At 35.6% G+C, this 14,018-nt stretch overlaps 1 protein-coding gene across 1 annotated transcript in view; it reads left to right on the forward strand.

Annotated features, from left to right (window-relative positions):
• The window catches only part of LOC116505884 (pericentrin-like), a 90,628-nt gene that overhangs the window by 15,078 nt on the left and 61,532 nt on the right, over positions 1–14,018 (forward strand). The window contains exons 10-15 of the mRNA XM_032213353.1: positions 881–1,097; positions 3,051–3,289; positions 4,566–5,029; positions 8,901–9,127; positions 11,418–11,608; positions 13,594–13,756. Coding sequence (XP_032069244.1) covers positions 881–1,097; positions 3,051–3,289; positions 4,566–5,029; positions 8,901–9,127; positions 11,418–11,608; positions 13,594–13,756 — 1,501 coding nt within the window. The remainder of the gene's footprint in view (positions 1–880; positions 1,098–3,050; positions 3,290–4,565; positions 5,030–8,900; positions 9,128–11,417; positions 11,609–13,593; positions 13,757–14,018) is intronic.

Genomic DNA, 14,018 nt, shown 5'->3' on the forward strand with positions numbered 1-14,018 from the left:
CATGGTTTCAGAAGTGGTTGCCATTTGGGGGGGGGGGCTGCACTGAATTGCAGGCACTCCAAAATGGCAGCTACTTCCAGGGTTGTGCCACATGGCCCAGAAACGGAATGGCCTTCTCTGCTTACTCAAGCTGTGGATCGCTGCAGATCTTTCCAGAGCTCACATTAGAGAAGCAGGGCAGCCCTCTTTGTTCCTGAGCTATGTTGAATGGCTGAATTGAATTTTCTTTGAATTCTGTTTCTATTCGTTATTGGTCAGGTCTTAGCAATCCATTTTTAATTTAAATGTGATGTGAAAAATCATTTCCTTCTGCATGGTTAAAATTTTGTAGTTTTGAACTACCCAATTCAAAGAGATGTTTTTATTCACAGGAAAAAATATTTTTTGAAGAAAATAAATATATAATTTTACCATCTTAAAACTGCTCTAAAAACATTTTTCTCAAATTTTTAAATATGTAAAAACACAATTTTAATGCTTATGCTATTTTCATATTCTTTTTAAATCTTTTAAAAAGATAATTCACTATAAATTAATCACTTTGAATATTTTACTTGTGTTCTAAAATCATTATCATTGAATATTTTTTCTTGAATTATTTTATTCATTTCTGCCCCTTGACTTCGTTTGCAGTAATATTCCGGTTGTTAAAACCAATGCTATACTTAACACTTGTTCAGTTCTCATTTTCTTTATGAAGATTTAGCTTCCTCAACCTGATTGTCATGTTGTAAAATGTCATCTGCATATTTTAGTATAATACTGCACTTTAACCAAGAGTATATATTGTGGTAATGTATAAAATAGTGCAAAATACTTAAATTAGATTAAAAGTTACATTTCCTAGTCTTAATACGTTTCTCTTACTTGTTCACTCTAGGAAGAACTTCGTTCTTTACAACTGCGTTTGGATAAAAAACATTTACATGAGATTGAGTTATTAAGATCTACTCTCACACTCCAGTATCAAGAGAATATTATGAAGCTGAAACTGGAGCTCTCAGATAGATATACTTCTGAAATAGAACAACTGAAAAAGAAGCATTGTTTACATCTTGAACAGCTCCATGCAAAAATTTCAGAAGAACATCTCAAAGGTAAAAGACTGTTTCACAAGAAAGCTGGTTTTTTTAAATGCCCTGATATGTTATAGATTTAAAAGAAAAACTCTACATTATAAATTGGCACATTTTACATCAAATGTCAAAGATAAATAATTGATTATCCACTTAGCCAGTAGTCATATATTGTAGAGAAAAATCTCACTTATTCACTGGCTTGTTCAGAACCAGTTGATGTTACGATGATGCTGAAGAAATAATTTTACGACCAATGCTCACACTTATGACCTTTGCAGTGTCCCTTGCTCACATGATTGCCATTATAATCATTTTGTGTTGTCTTGTGTCTGACCTGTTTTTCTATCCCCTCCTCCCCACCCTTGCAGAGTGGAGAGTCCCTGCTCTCCCTTTGTAATCCCTTCCTTTTCAATATCATCTCTGTGCAATGGGAAAAAAAAAAACAGGTCAAGTATAGGAAAGATTGTCTGGTGTCTCCTCCCTCCCCCGCCCCGCCCTCATAGAGCAAACACATTGCTTAAAAAGGGGGCAGGGCAGTGACTTACTACTGGGAAACCTGTAGGGAAGATTGCAAATAGTGATCACATGAATGCAGCAAGCTTGGCAACATATCGTGTGTGTGTGTGTGTGTGGGATGCCAAATGCCCTAATTTCAATCGTGTGATCTTAGGGCCGCCGCAAGGGTTGTAACTTGAGCATAGGTTGCAAATCCCTTCATATTTGTTTGGACAGGACTACCTATAGCAGTTAATTATTAAAATTAAAAATGTATTTTACAATGAGTATTTTATATGGGAGCAAATGAAGGTTCCTCATCGCAGTTTTGGGATATAGTATTTTTTATATTGAAATTTTGCTTGCTTAAAAGAAAAGAAAACCTCTTAAGGATTAAAAAGATCAAACACTAATGATTTAAGGATACAATTAATGGCTTAAGTACAGAACTGGCAGAGAATAGTTCTTCCCCATCCTCTGCTATCCTAACCCTAACCATATCCTAATATATAGAGAAATATGTATCATAATATACTCAGTCTCTAAATGTCACATTTTTTTTTGTTGCTGTTGTAAATCTTGTAAACTAAAACTGCTATATAACACAGTAATTTTGTAAAAATATCTTAAAATCTAACAGTATCTACAAAGATTGGTAAACCTTATATTTAATGCAGTTACATAAATACATTGAAAGTTATATTGAAATATTTTATCATGTGTAATTTGATAAATCTGCAACTAAATGGTTGAATTACCTGGTTATATTGTTTAGAGCAATATTGTTTGAAACCTTTTATAAAATTTACTTCAATTCTTAGTAGCCAACTGAATTACCTTGGGCCAGTTATTCACTCTCAGTCCAACTCCCCTCACACGGTTGTTGTTGTGGAGGAAATAGTAGAAGAAAAGAGTATTAAGTATGTTCACTGCCTTGAGTTATTTATAAAACTAATGAAGGGACGATATTCCTGATTTATTCCTTAAATAATAAGATCTCTGTTAATCCCATCTCTAGAATTTCAACATACTTTTAGATACATATATCTTCTCTACTGACACTTTAACTTGCAGGAGTAACTTTTCTAGATTGGCTTTCATTGGGACAGAACCAATATTCTCCAGCTACTTCATGTGGCTTGACAATTGTCTCTTATCAGAGAATTAGATTTATGAATAATTTTAACTGCATCATAATAGAAGTGACAACATAGTTTCTCAGAATTCACAAGACAAAGTATCAATTACAGTCTTATCTGAGGGGCCCCCAGGCCTTTGGGAACCAGTCTGTGGGTGAGCAGTAAAGCTTTATTTGTGCATGCGCAGAATTAAGTTTCACCCATGAAGCCATTGTCTCCAATCCCAACCTCCCCACCACCCCCATCACTTCTACCAGTCCGTAGAGCCAGAAAGATTGAGGACTGTTGGTCTATGAAACCCTCTTTTCTTTGCTTTAAAACATTTCATCATTTTCAGAGATTTCTAAAATTCGTCAACAAAGTACTCAAGATGCTAGACGTCAGATAGAAACAGAAGTGGCACAGCGACTCTTGTTATTAGAGAATGAATACAAGAATGCCCTGGGTTGTCTTCAGCTTGAGAAGCAATCCGTTTCTAGTCAACAAGAAGAAATAGAAGAACTGAAGAAAAAAAATTCTGAATTAAAAGAAATCGGCATAGTACAAGAAAAGAATGTGAAAGAAGAATTAGAACAGGTATATACTGAGCAATGCAAAAATACTGCTTTTAGAAAATAATTTGTTTAAGCATTTAAGTTATCTTTATTATTGAAAAATAGTAATCTATGCCATTTTTTAAAAATACCAATAAGGTGTGTGTTTACTATGCAATCAAGGGTAAACAAAAATAAGTAATTTAAAAAAAAATACTGTAATTTAATTTCAAATTTAAAAGATGGCTTTATTAAAGATGGAACTAGCTCAAAGTTATTACCATTAACCTAGCTTATAAATATTCAGATTGTTATTGGTAGTATAGAAAAAAGCAAACTGACTGTAGCAGACATTTTTCTAAAAGTCAATGACAAGGTCAGTAAATAAATATGTTTTTATCAGGACAAGAAAGAAGAGTCGGAATATATGTAGTCCTTGACTTATGACTGGTTGCTTAGCGATTGTTTAAATTTACAATGAACCCCCCCCAACTACTTATGATTCAGTTCCAAAGTTACGATATCTAGCCACACCTGGGTCACATGACTACATTTTAAGTGCTTGGCAACTGGCCAGCATTTACAACTATTTTTGGACTCCATGGTAACATGACCACAATTTATGATATTTTCCCAGAAACCGGTGTTTACTTCCAGTTTCTGGGGAAAAACCCACCCCATAGTGAACAGTGGGTTTGTTTTACAACCGTGTCATATGCTTGACTATCACTGCAAAAATGATAAAATCTGGTCTGATCACATGATGACATGGCTATGACCATAATGACTTACCACCATAATTGGCAGACTCAATTACAGCTGTAAGTCGAGTTGTATGCAAAGGAAGGTGAAATAAAAAGTGGAGAAAGCAATTTCTGCCCTATGAAGATTTAATAAAAATGCTAATATGACATTTGCCTTCTGGATCTCCTGTGGGACTGCCTTCGGCATTCTTTGTTGCAATCCTAAAATCTTGAACTGGCTCTGTGTACTGGGAGATTAAGCAAGTAGCTCCAGCCCTTAGCAAATGGTAAAAGGAATGTGGGGTGTAGCCTTTGCAACCACTTGGTGTTTCCTCCAGCTGCTGAATGTGCTACAGCGGGAGCAGATTGGGGAGATGCTATTCACTGATAGTTGGCTGTGATTGTTTGTTGTGGAGATGATTATGTTAAATGGTTCCCAGGACTTGAGGGAACAATTGATGAAGGAGATAGGATGGATTGTGGTATCAGGATGGTAGGTAACGGGAGGAGGGAAAGGAGAGAAATGATGACAATCTGGACATAGACAACAAATTGATTTTTTGTAATATTTAATAGATTAAGCATAAACTAATTGAAGATGATACAGCTGAATTAAAAACTAGAAAATTGCTCCAGGAAGTGGAACAGACTCATAAAGCAGAAGCTGAAGAATGGAGACATGAAAAGGAGATACTGGTAGCAGAAGCTGAAGAACAATTATTATTACTTCGTAAAGAGCTTCAGAACAAGGCAGAATATGAGAAGCAAACATGGCAAAGACAGTTTGACTTTCGAGAAGCAGAAATGACTTGTCTTCAAGAACAGCAGGCTGCTCTAATTGTAGAATTACAGAAAACTCTAAAGGAGCAACAGAATACTATCCAGCAGTTAGAAGACAGTTTAGTGAATACACAGAAGACTTTGGCTCAATGTAACAGTGAATTATCTTCCACAAAGACCCTCATGGCCGAAGAATTAAAAAAAGCCAAACAAGTTTTAGAAGAAGAATATAAGGCTAAACATAAAGAAGCACAAAGCAGGTTTGTAATTTTTTCTATTACTTCTAATAATAGCTTCCCAGAAAGTCAATGACAGGGAAGATTGCAAGTCATTGGGGTAAGTTTGCCCCATCTTGTGCACCCGCTGCACCCAGGCCCTCCCCATTCACACCATGCCGACACTTATATGTCATTCCCAATCTGCACAGTACCTCTCACATACCATTGTACATCCTCCCTATTCTCATGGTGCCTTTCACACGCTCTCCCTAACCTACATCCACAAGAGAGACAGAATCAGGAAGAAAATATTCTTGTAGCCATGTTGAGATCTGATATTGACAGTTACAGGAATGAAAGGTTTGAACACTTGAAACATTCTAGAGTACATTTTGGATTTTATATAAAGTAAACAAACTATGAACATGTATGCATATTTTGTATGGAGGTGATGTAGTCTTGTTTGCCAAGAATCCAAATGATTTGCAGTTGATATTAGCTTGTTAGATTGTATGAGTCTGAGAATTAATATATCAAATAAACAAGATATTTATACTGACCAAAAAATGGAATGAATAATTTCAAGTCATAAATGAAAGGAAAAAAGAACAAGTAAATTATATTTTGCTAAAATGTGTACTAAACCTGGGGAAAATTATATGGCATACAACTACTTACCGTAAGTTGAAGTGAGTTACTTAAAATATGGCGAAAGTAGACAACATCAAGAATGAATGATAGAATGAATAATCAGTATAGTAGTACTAAATCGAAGTAATTTGATCATATAGAAAAATGAATTAAGATCAAATTGCAGAACAATGAATAGCTTATATAAAGGAAGAACGAGGAAGATGTCAAGAAAACCAAAAAACTTGTACCTGGATAGCATTAATGACAGTCAAGGACAGGAAATTTAAAGGAGAAAAAAAGAAACGATTTATGGATGTGCTGGAAGAGAGGATTGTTCAAGAACAGAAAGAGATAGAGAGAGTTATGAATGGTGTTGGCGTCAACTAGATCTAGTAAAAAGTGTTTTTGTTGTTATATCCATTTAATTTATTGTGCTTATTAATTGTTACCTTTTTTCGGCACTTTGCCTAATACTGCTTACCCTGAAGGGGAATTGGGTGATGGGCAGGTATGTATGATAGAATATTAAAGATAACATTTATCAACAATAAGACCAACTTTTAAACATTTAATATTAAACATTAGTAATGTAACACAATATAATAATAATTTCAAAATCATTTCAGAATTTTAAGATAATTTGTAGGGAAATTACAATACACGTTAATATATAATATTTAATATAACTTTTGTATAAATACCATGATATAATGCAGAACTTATTAGGAGAGATGTCCTGATTATGAATATTCTATTCCAGAATTATATGAAACTTAGAAATAAAAAAAACTTCTTTACATCTTTAACTATATGATATAGTTGACCAATATGCCATTTTTAAAGATGGGTTGGGAAAGAGGCACTTGGAGATTACAGTATATTAGTGTTTCTTCTAATATAAATACACTGGTAGGAAGCAGAGACTACAGTAGTGAAAGATGCAGAATCTGATTTAGCCCAAGTAAAATCATCATACCATTTTTCTGATCTCTCAGATCTTCAACATAGTGCTGTCTTGATGGTATGATGAATGGATAGCATTAAAAACTTTATTGTCAAAAAATAAAAAGGTACATGGATAAGTTGAGTGAATAGTCTAACAAATAAAATTGAGAGGTGGAAATTAATCTCATGCCTGTCAAGCAGCAAGGATAAAAATAACAACTGTGTGATATAGTAGTAGAATGAATAATCCACAACTATGAATACCCAAGCATTTAAAAGGTGATAGTGAAATTAGGATTTACTGTTATCAGCTCTTTGTCACTGCTAACTATGTAGCTTGCAGTTTCTTAATGATATCATATATCCAGCTGTTTTAAGTACAAATACCCTGAAAAAGATCCATGGTAAAAAGTATTCCTGTATATCCAGTGGTGAAATCCAAAAATTTTCCCTACTTGTTCTGTGGGTGTGGCTTGGTGGTCATGTGACTGGGTGGGCGTGGCCAATTTGTAAAATCTGGTGAAACTTGCTTAACAACACTCTTAGCAACCAAGTTTTTGGCTCAATTGTAGTCATCCGTTTTCTTTCTTTTTTTCTTTCCTTCTTTTTCTCTTTCCTTTTTTCTCTTTTTTCTCACCCTTCCTTTCTCTTTCTCTTTCTTTCTTTCTTTCTTTCTTTTCCTTTCTCTCTCTTCCTCTCTCTCTCTTGCTGATTTGTTTCCCTCTCATTTCCCTCTCTTATTCTCATCCAGCTCTTTCATTTCTCTCTCTCTGATTTGTTTTCCTCTCTTCTCATTCTCTCCTTCCAGCTCTTTCATTTCTCTCTCCCCCTCTCTCTCCCCTTCTCTCTCCCCTTCTCTCTCTCTGATTTGTTTCCCTCTCTTTTCCCTCTCTCTTATTCTTTCTCTCCATCATTTTCTCATTTCTCTTTCTCTTTTTCTACCCCTTTCTTGCTTTTATCTATTTCGCGGGCATGTATATTGCCAGCAAAATACCCTCTACCGGGAAGGCCGCATGGAAGGGCAGGCAAGCATGTCAGGGCTGCGGAGAAGGGAGTGCTAGCTACCTTCCCCATGGACGGCTGTCCCCAGCATGCTTGCCTGCCTTCCACACGGTCCTCAGCTTGCCTGCTTTCGTAAGCTGGCCACGGGGACACCGGGAAGTCTGCATGGAAGGCAGGCAAGCATGGCAGGGCTGCAGGTAAGGAAGTAGGGGAGACAGGCTGGAATGGTGGAAAGCAGAGAGTGGGCTGGGCAAGTGAGCCAGGCCAAATGTCTGCTACTGGTTCTCCCTGAACTGGTCCGAACAGGTAGGATTTCACCCCTGTGTATCTCTCCTCAGTCTGCTTCCAAAAGTCTTTAAGAATAAAGGATGAAGCTAATATAATTTTATTCTAATTTCCCATTGTTTGAGATCTTGTAGTTTCTGGAAACAATTAAACTAGGGACCATAGTGTCACTCCTACATGAGAATTTTTTCCCTTGGTCCAAAACTCGCTCAGTGCTTTTCCAATTGATAGCCTAAACACTAAAGAGCAATAACTAATCTCTATGTGATAGTAAGTTGTTATAAATCAATTGGTTAGGTGCATAAGACTACTTTGGAAATCTTTGGCATTACAAGGAAAGGTGCACATTTTTACCAGATGGAGAAAAGGAAACTTTATGCTAAAGGATTAAGTAGTAATACAATTAAAATATACAGAATGCTTAATGGAAGTTATTAATAGGAAAGCCTGGAGCAACTTTGCTTTTTTGCTCTTATTAACTGTTGCTTGCATTCTGTTCCTTGGTGATATTCAGTAGGCTGCTGCATACCACCTTGAATTGTTTGATCTACCAATTCAGTTTCCTAAGAAAGTGACAAATATCCTTATTCACCTTTAGATCTTAGTGTCATTTGTAAAACTTAAATTTCCGTGTGTTTCTGTGTCAATTCAATGTAGAATGAGTCAACTGAATATTATGCATATCTAAACTTTTGTGTTGGTAGGAAGAATAATTTTAGCTGAAATATGACTTATCTTGTTTGCTTTTTTATGCAAAGTTGTAATTTTAGATATATAAATAAAATACAAAATTACAAATAAAGTTATAATTTTCAACTTTATTTTAGAACAGCGCTTGACTAGAAATAATTTCTGGGAGAAATGGTATAAGAATTACACCTATTTTAGCCTTTCCTGTATGGTTTCTAATAAATACGTAACATGTGAACTTTTGTTTTTGTTTTAATTTGCTTCCTGTTTTCTAATAAGGAAAAAATCATTGTGGGAAGAAGACGTAATCAGTGCAAATGGCAAACGGAACAATTCAATGTATAATGTTTTGTTGTAGGGATAAACTACAAGAATCTTGTCAGATGGCTTTGAAATTACTTCTGACAATGGTGCAGTCCACAAAAGATATGGAAGATCTTATCTTCAAGAAAATTGGCCTTTGTCTTGATGACAGCTTGGCATCTGGAGTGTCGCAAGAGATCATAGCTGAAGAAACATTACTTTCACACCCATTGAAAACAATAGATCAATGGAAATTAAAGAATAACAATAGAATTTGCCAAGGTAAATAATTTGAAGGGAAAATAAAGTATTTGACAGAATTCTGCAACCATGTTCTTGCTGTCTTCCATAGCTTTGCTATACAGATAGTCTTTGTTTTATCAACCATTTGTTCAGTGATTGATCTAAGTTATGATTGTGCTGAAAAAAAACCCACAATTACAACCTTTGTAGTATTCCTCACTCATGTGATTACCATTATATTTAATATGCATTGTCTTATTCTTCCCAGTGTCCCCCCCCCTTGCAGAGAGTTTAGAAGGAAAGGGATAGCAAGAAAATAAACTATTTGCTCTTCTACATATTGAAAGCAATGTGATTGGGCTATCAGCCCTGGGCACACTATACATAACAGTTTATAAGTACTCTCTTAAAATCTCTTTTGGTTCTAGTCTCTCCACTCTACAAGGTGGGGGGTAAGCAAGAGCTTTGCCTAACCCTTTCCTGCTGTTGGCATTGCTCACGATGTGTAGAAGAGTAAATAGCTTACTCTTGAAATCTCTTCCTCTCCAATCTCTGCTCTGCGAGGGGTTCCATGAAGAAAAGCAAACCATTTCTATAGGCAGCCCCTTTTCCCAGCCCAGTCATAGTCAGGTGATTTTCCACTTAGCAACCACTTCGCTTAGTGGCAGAGCTGCCAGCCCAATTTTCCCAGTCCTTGGAGTACTAAATGTGTGTTTAATTGCTGTCAATGGAAGTGTTTAAGTTTAGACAGTTAATAATCTCTGGGTTCGTGATAAGATCCACTAGGAACCTACTGTTGTACATTTCTGATGCTTTTGTTCTTTTGATTATTACCACTAAAATCCCTTGAGCTGCCTTTCTAAATGACAAAAAGAAAGAAAGCACCCTCATTACTTTGCAGATTTCTCTGAGCACTGATAAGAGCCCAGATGTAGGATGCAAATGAAAAGTTAGCAAGTGAATCAAGTCAGAAAAAATATGACCTGAGAACAAAAAACAGTCTATGATATGAAGATTAGGCATTTATGTTGATTGTTTTTTCTTTCCCAGGAATATATTATAGTCTTTACTAGATCCTGTTCAAATACAGCATTACTTTTTTTTGGGTTTTATCAGGCAGGCAGCAGAACATGGAGTTACATAGTCCCATTTTTATTTCTTCTTTGCCATATTATTATTTTTTCAGATTTATTTGAATCAGCTTTGTAGGCTTTTACAATAGTGATTAACATGAGGGGGTATGTTATATAGATTGTAGAAAGACAAGGCCTTAAACATCAGTTTGAATTTTAGTTTGAGCTATCTATCTAATTTTATGTTTTTTTCTAGGTTTTCATGCCACCCACAGTAATTAAATAAATTAATCATTTAATTAATTAATCATTTAATTTTTTTCACGTCGAACTGGCAGTTATGCCGGCAGCAACCCACCCCCAATGTACATGTTAGTCACTTAATGCTAACTCATAAATTGTCCCATTCCCATCTCATTTGCAACTTCGTTGCTATTGATCAAGTCTGATGGGAAGGGATTTCCTCCATTGAACAGGGGGAAATCATACACCGAAGCTAGAAGAGATACAGCTAATCCCTTCCTCCTAGATCCATCTTTCAATGACTAGTCAAGTGCCTTACAGTAAGTCCAGCTATCATTCTGAACTATACTTGGTCAATACTTAGAATTTTCTTTTACCAAGGATTCAGTTTATTCTCCACCTGATATTTTAAACTACAGAAAACAAGAAGAATACTCTAAATGAAATTCTTCACATGGCCATTAATTTATTTAAATTCTCTAAACCAGATTTTAAGGCATTATTGTGAAGGTCTTCATGATTGAGAATGAGAAGTATCTATAACTTATATGGGATCCTCCTGTGGGGGCATAACTGTCAAAAGGTTTACATTTAGAATGTACAGAAAGAAGCACTGTGGGGATAAAAAAGCTACCAAGCAATATAATAAATGTACAAAGAAGAATATGCTAAAATCAATAAAATCCAGTCAACACCAGTAAAAATTAAAAACATCTGCAGATACAGTTTTAAATAGTAGATATAAAAATACTACGAATAACAAGTAGTGTAAAACAGTCAGAACAGAGTCTCTTGAATATTTTAAATGCAGGAAAATTACGGGTGAAGATACTCTTTTAAAAACTAATTCTATTATAGATGCTGAATTATTTTCTACACGTTGACAATTTTGTAATAATTTTAATTCAGTTGAATTGTAACTTGGCTTATAAAATTATATTAGCAAAATATAATAAAATGTTGTTTTTCTATGTTTTTTAAACTTACATTTTAAAAATCAATTTATTGAACAGGTGAAGTTTCTGATCAAACACTACAGGAACACAGCTTTGATTCTTTGGAATTGAGTGAGCATTTATGTGAAAGTATTTTTGAAAATCCAGAACTTATATTTGAAAATGAAGAGAGGATTAAAAAAATTGGTCGTTGTTTATATATTACTGTGGAGAAACTTCTTGATATGCTTGCTGAATCAACCAAACAAGTAAAATACTTTTATTTAGTTAAACAGTAATTAAATATTATATATTAATAGTATGGGAAGCCAGGTAGTACTGAAGACCTATTCTTTTATACCCACAGAGGGAAGGAACTGGAGATCTTGAACTGATATGCTTTTGTTATGTATAGTTCAGGTGTTATTGCATCTCAAAACAGTCTTCAGTATAACACTTTAAATAAAGATAGTCCTCGCCTTTATGGCCACAATTGAGCCTGAAATTACAGTGATAAATTATTCTGGTTATTAACAGGCACAGCATGACTCTCCTGCTTAAAGACCACAATCCCTGCTCTCTCTATTGGGGTTGTTAAGCAGACTACAGGTGCCTCAGAATAGGAGTGGATTCCTGGGAGACCCAGTATAGGCATAGCCCCACACTGCAGCATCTCTCCCAGCTCATATGCGGCATGTGCAAGGCCTCCCCAGGGCTCCCTCCCCCACTCCTTAGGCACCCTTGCACAGCTTCTCATCGCACTGGGACCCACAGGCCTTGAGCTTTTTTCCTATTCCATGACGCCTTGTTCTGCTTACCTCTTCTGAAGATCACCTTTCTTGAAACAGCATCCAGCCAATGTGACACAGGGCCTTCCTACAGAGCCACTTAGAGCCATCCCAGAAGTGGATGGCATTTGGGAAGTGGGCACCATTCTCAGGATCTCAAAAGGGTGTGACCCAGGGCCTCTGGGATATGTCAAAACAGAGGTGGCGTGGCGATAGATGAGTGGGGGCAGTTGCAGTGTCCTTATGGTTGGCCAGAATGGCAGGTGGATTGCCAAGTATCCAAATTGTCATAATGTGACCGTGGATGCACTGCAGCATCTGTAAATTTGAATACAGATTGCATGTCCTATTGTTCAGCATTGTTGTAATTTTGAACAGTCGCTGAATGAATGGTCTTAAGTGAAGCAAATAACTACATGCTCAGCAATATGATTAAATAAAACAGTGAGAGATCAATATAGCTATATAAAACATAGCAAGTAAAAATACCCAACATTACTAATACTTTTATAGACATTCTAAAGAGTACATTTATTGCATGGCACATCAATTGAGAATTCCGAGATACATGAAACCCAACTATCATTGGTCAACAGCTCAATCATTATTGAATAATGCTTTGCCATATGATTAAATATCACTTATGCTCCTTAAGAAATTGAAATAGTCCATTTCAATTGTATTAAAACTCCAGTCCACTAAATATATTAATAGCTTTATATTTGGTAGTTTAACATTTTCAAAACTACTGGCATTTTAGATATAATGATAATTTAACAGATAAATTAAACATTTTGTATAATAAAAACATGTAAGTGTAAATATTCCTTTCAAATAACATTCTATAATATAACATAGAATTTAATCTTGGTGATGGTTCATAAAACCCTAGAAACCCTTTTTCTGCTTCAAAAAGGAAGCAGGTGGATACTTATATTCTTGTCTTACAATACTCAAAAGTCCAAACATGACACCATGCCTAAAGCATTATTTTAATGGTGACATACACACCTGATTCTCAGTCTCCCAAGGATCACAACCTGCAGTTTGAAACCCCTGGTGTATATAAATTTTCCTACCTAGAAATTGTTTTTGTGCAAGAAAAGTATGTTGTTTTTACCATGAAACGTCACTAAAATTTAATATCTTTCCTTTGAAGGTACCGTACTTAAATTTAAAATAGTTACAGAATGCTGATGTGTTCATGTTACTGACAGAGCTAGGATTTCTTATCCTTTTTTTCATTGGATTCTCGGGAGGGGCAGGGAGAAATCAACTTTCTAGATATATTTCCCACCAATAAGCACTAGGAATTGTGTTACTATTTAGTCATTTGCTACCAGATTTTGATAATGATGTCAGGTGGCAGCTGTAAAAGGGATTTGGGGATTAGGTGCAATCTAAGACTTCAGGTTGCCTCTCAGAGTGCGTACTTTCATTGTCTTTTAAATCTCTTTGTTTCGAAGCTGGAGGAAATGCACAATATCCATAGTAATATTAAAGAGGAATGCAAGAATAAGAATTGGGAAGCATGCCAAATGCTTAATGAACAGCATGGATTAATGGGATTTTTTGATGAAGAGAGTAAAGCTCAGAATCAACTTGTGTTAGAGCTTCATAAAGCAAAAGGTAAGCAAGCTAAACTTCCCAGTAATGGGTCATGGACCTGGTCACAATTACATGAAGAAAGAAAGCATATCTAACTATAGAGGAGGAAAATTGTTGGAAAGTAGAGCCATAAACATTGTACAAGTACTGGAATTTTGCTACTACAACAACATGTTTTTCCAGTTGGGGAACCCAGAGCAGGATGGAGCCCATTAAATGGCTTGTGTGATCTGCTGTCACCAGGAGTGGGAGGTTGGGGGTGATTTTGTTATATTATACTATA

This window comes from Thamnophis elegans, chromosome 3 (genome assembly GCF_009769535.1).
Source record: "Thamnophis elegans isolate rThaEle1 chromosome 3, rThaEle1.pri, whole genome shotgun sequence".
Taxonomy (NCBI): domain Eukaryota; kingdom Metazoa; phylum Chordata; class Lepidosauria; order Squamata; family Colubridae; genus Thamnophis; species Thamnophis elegans.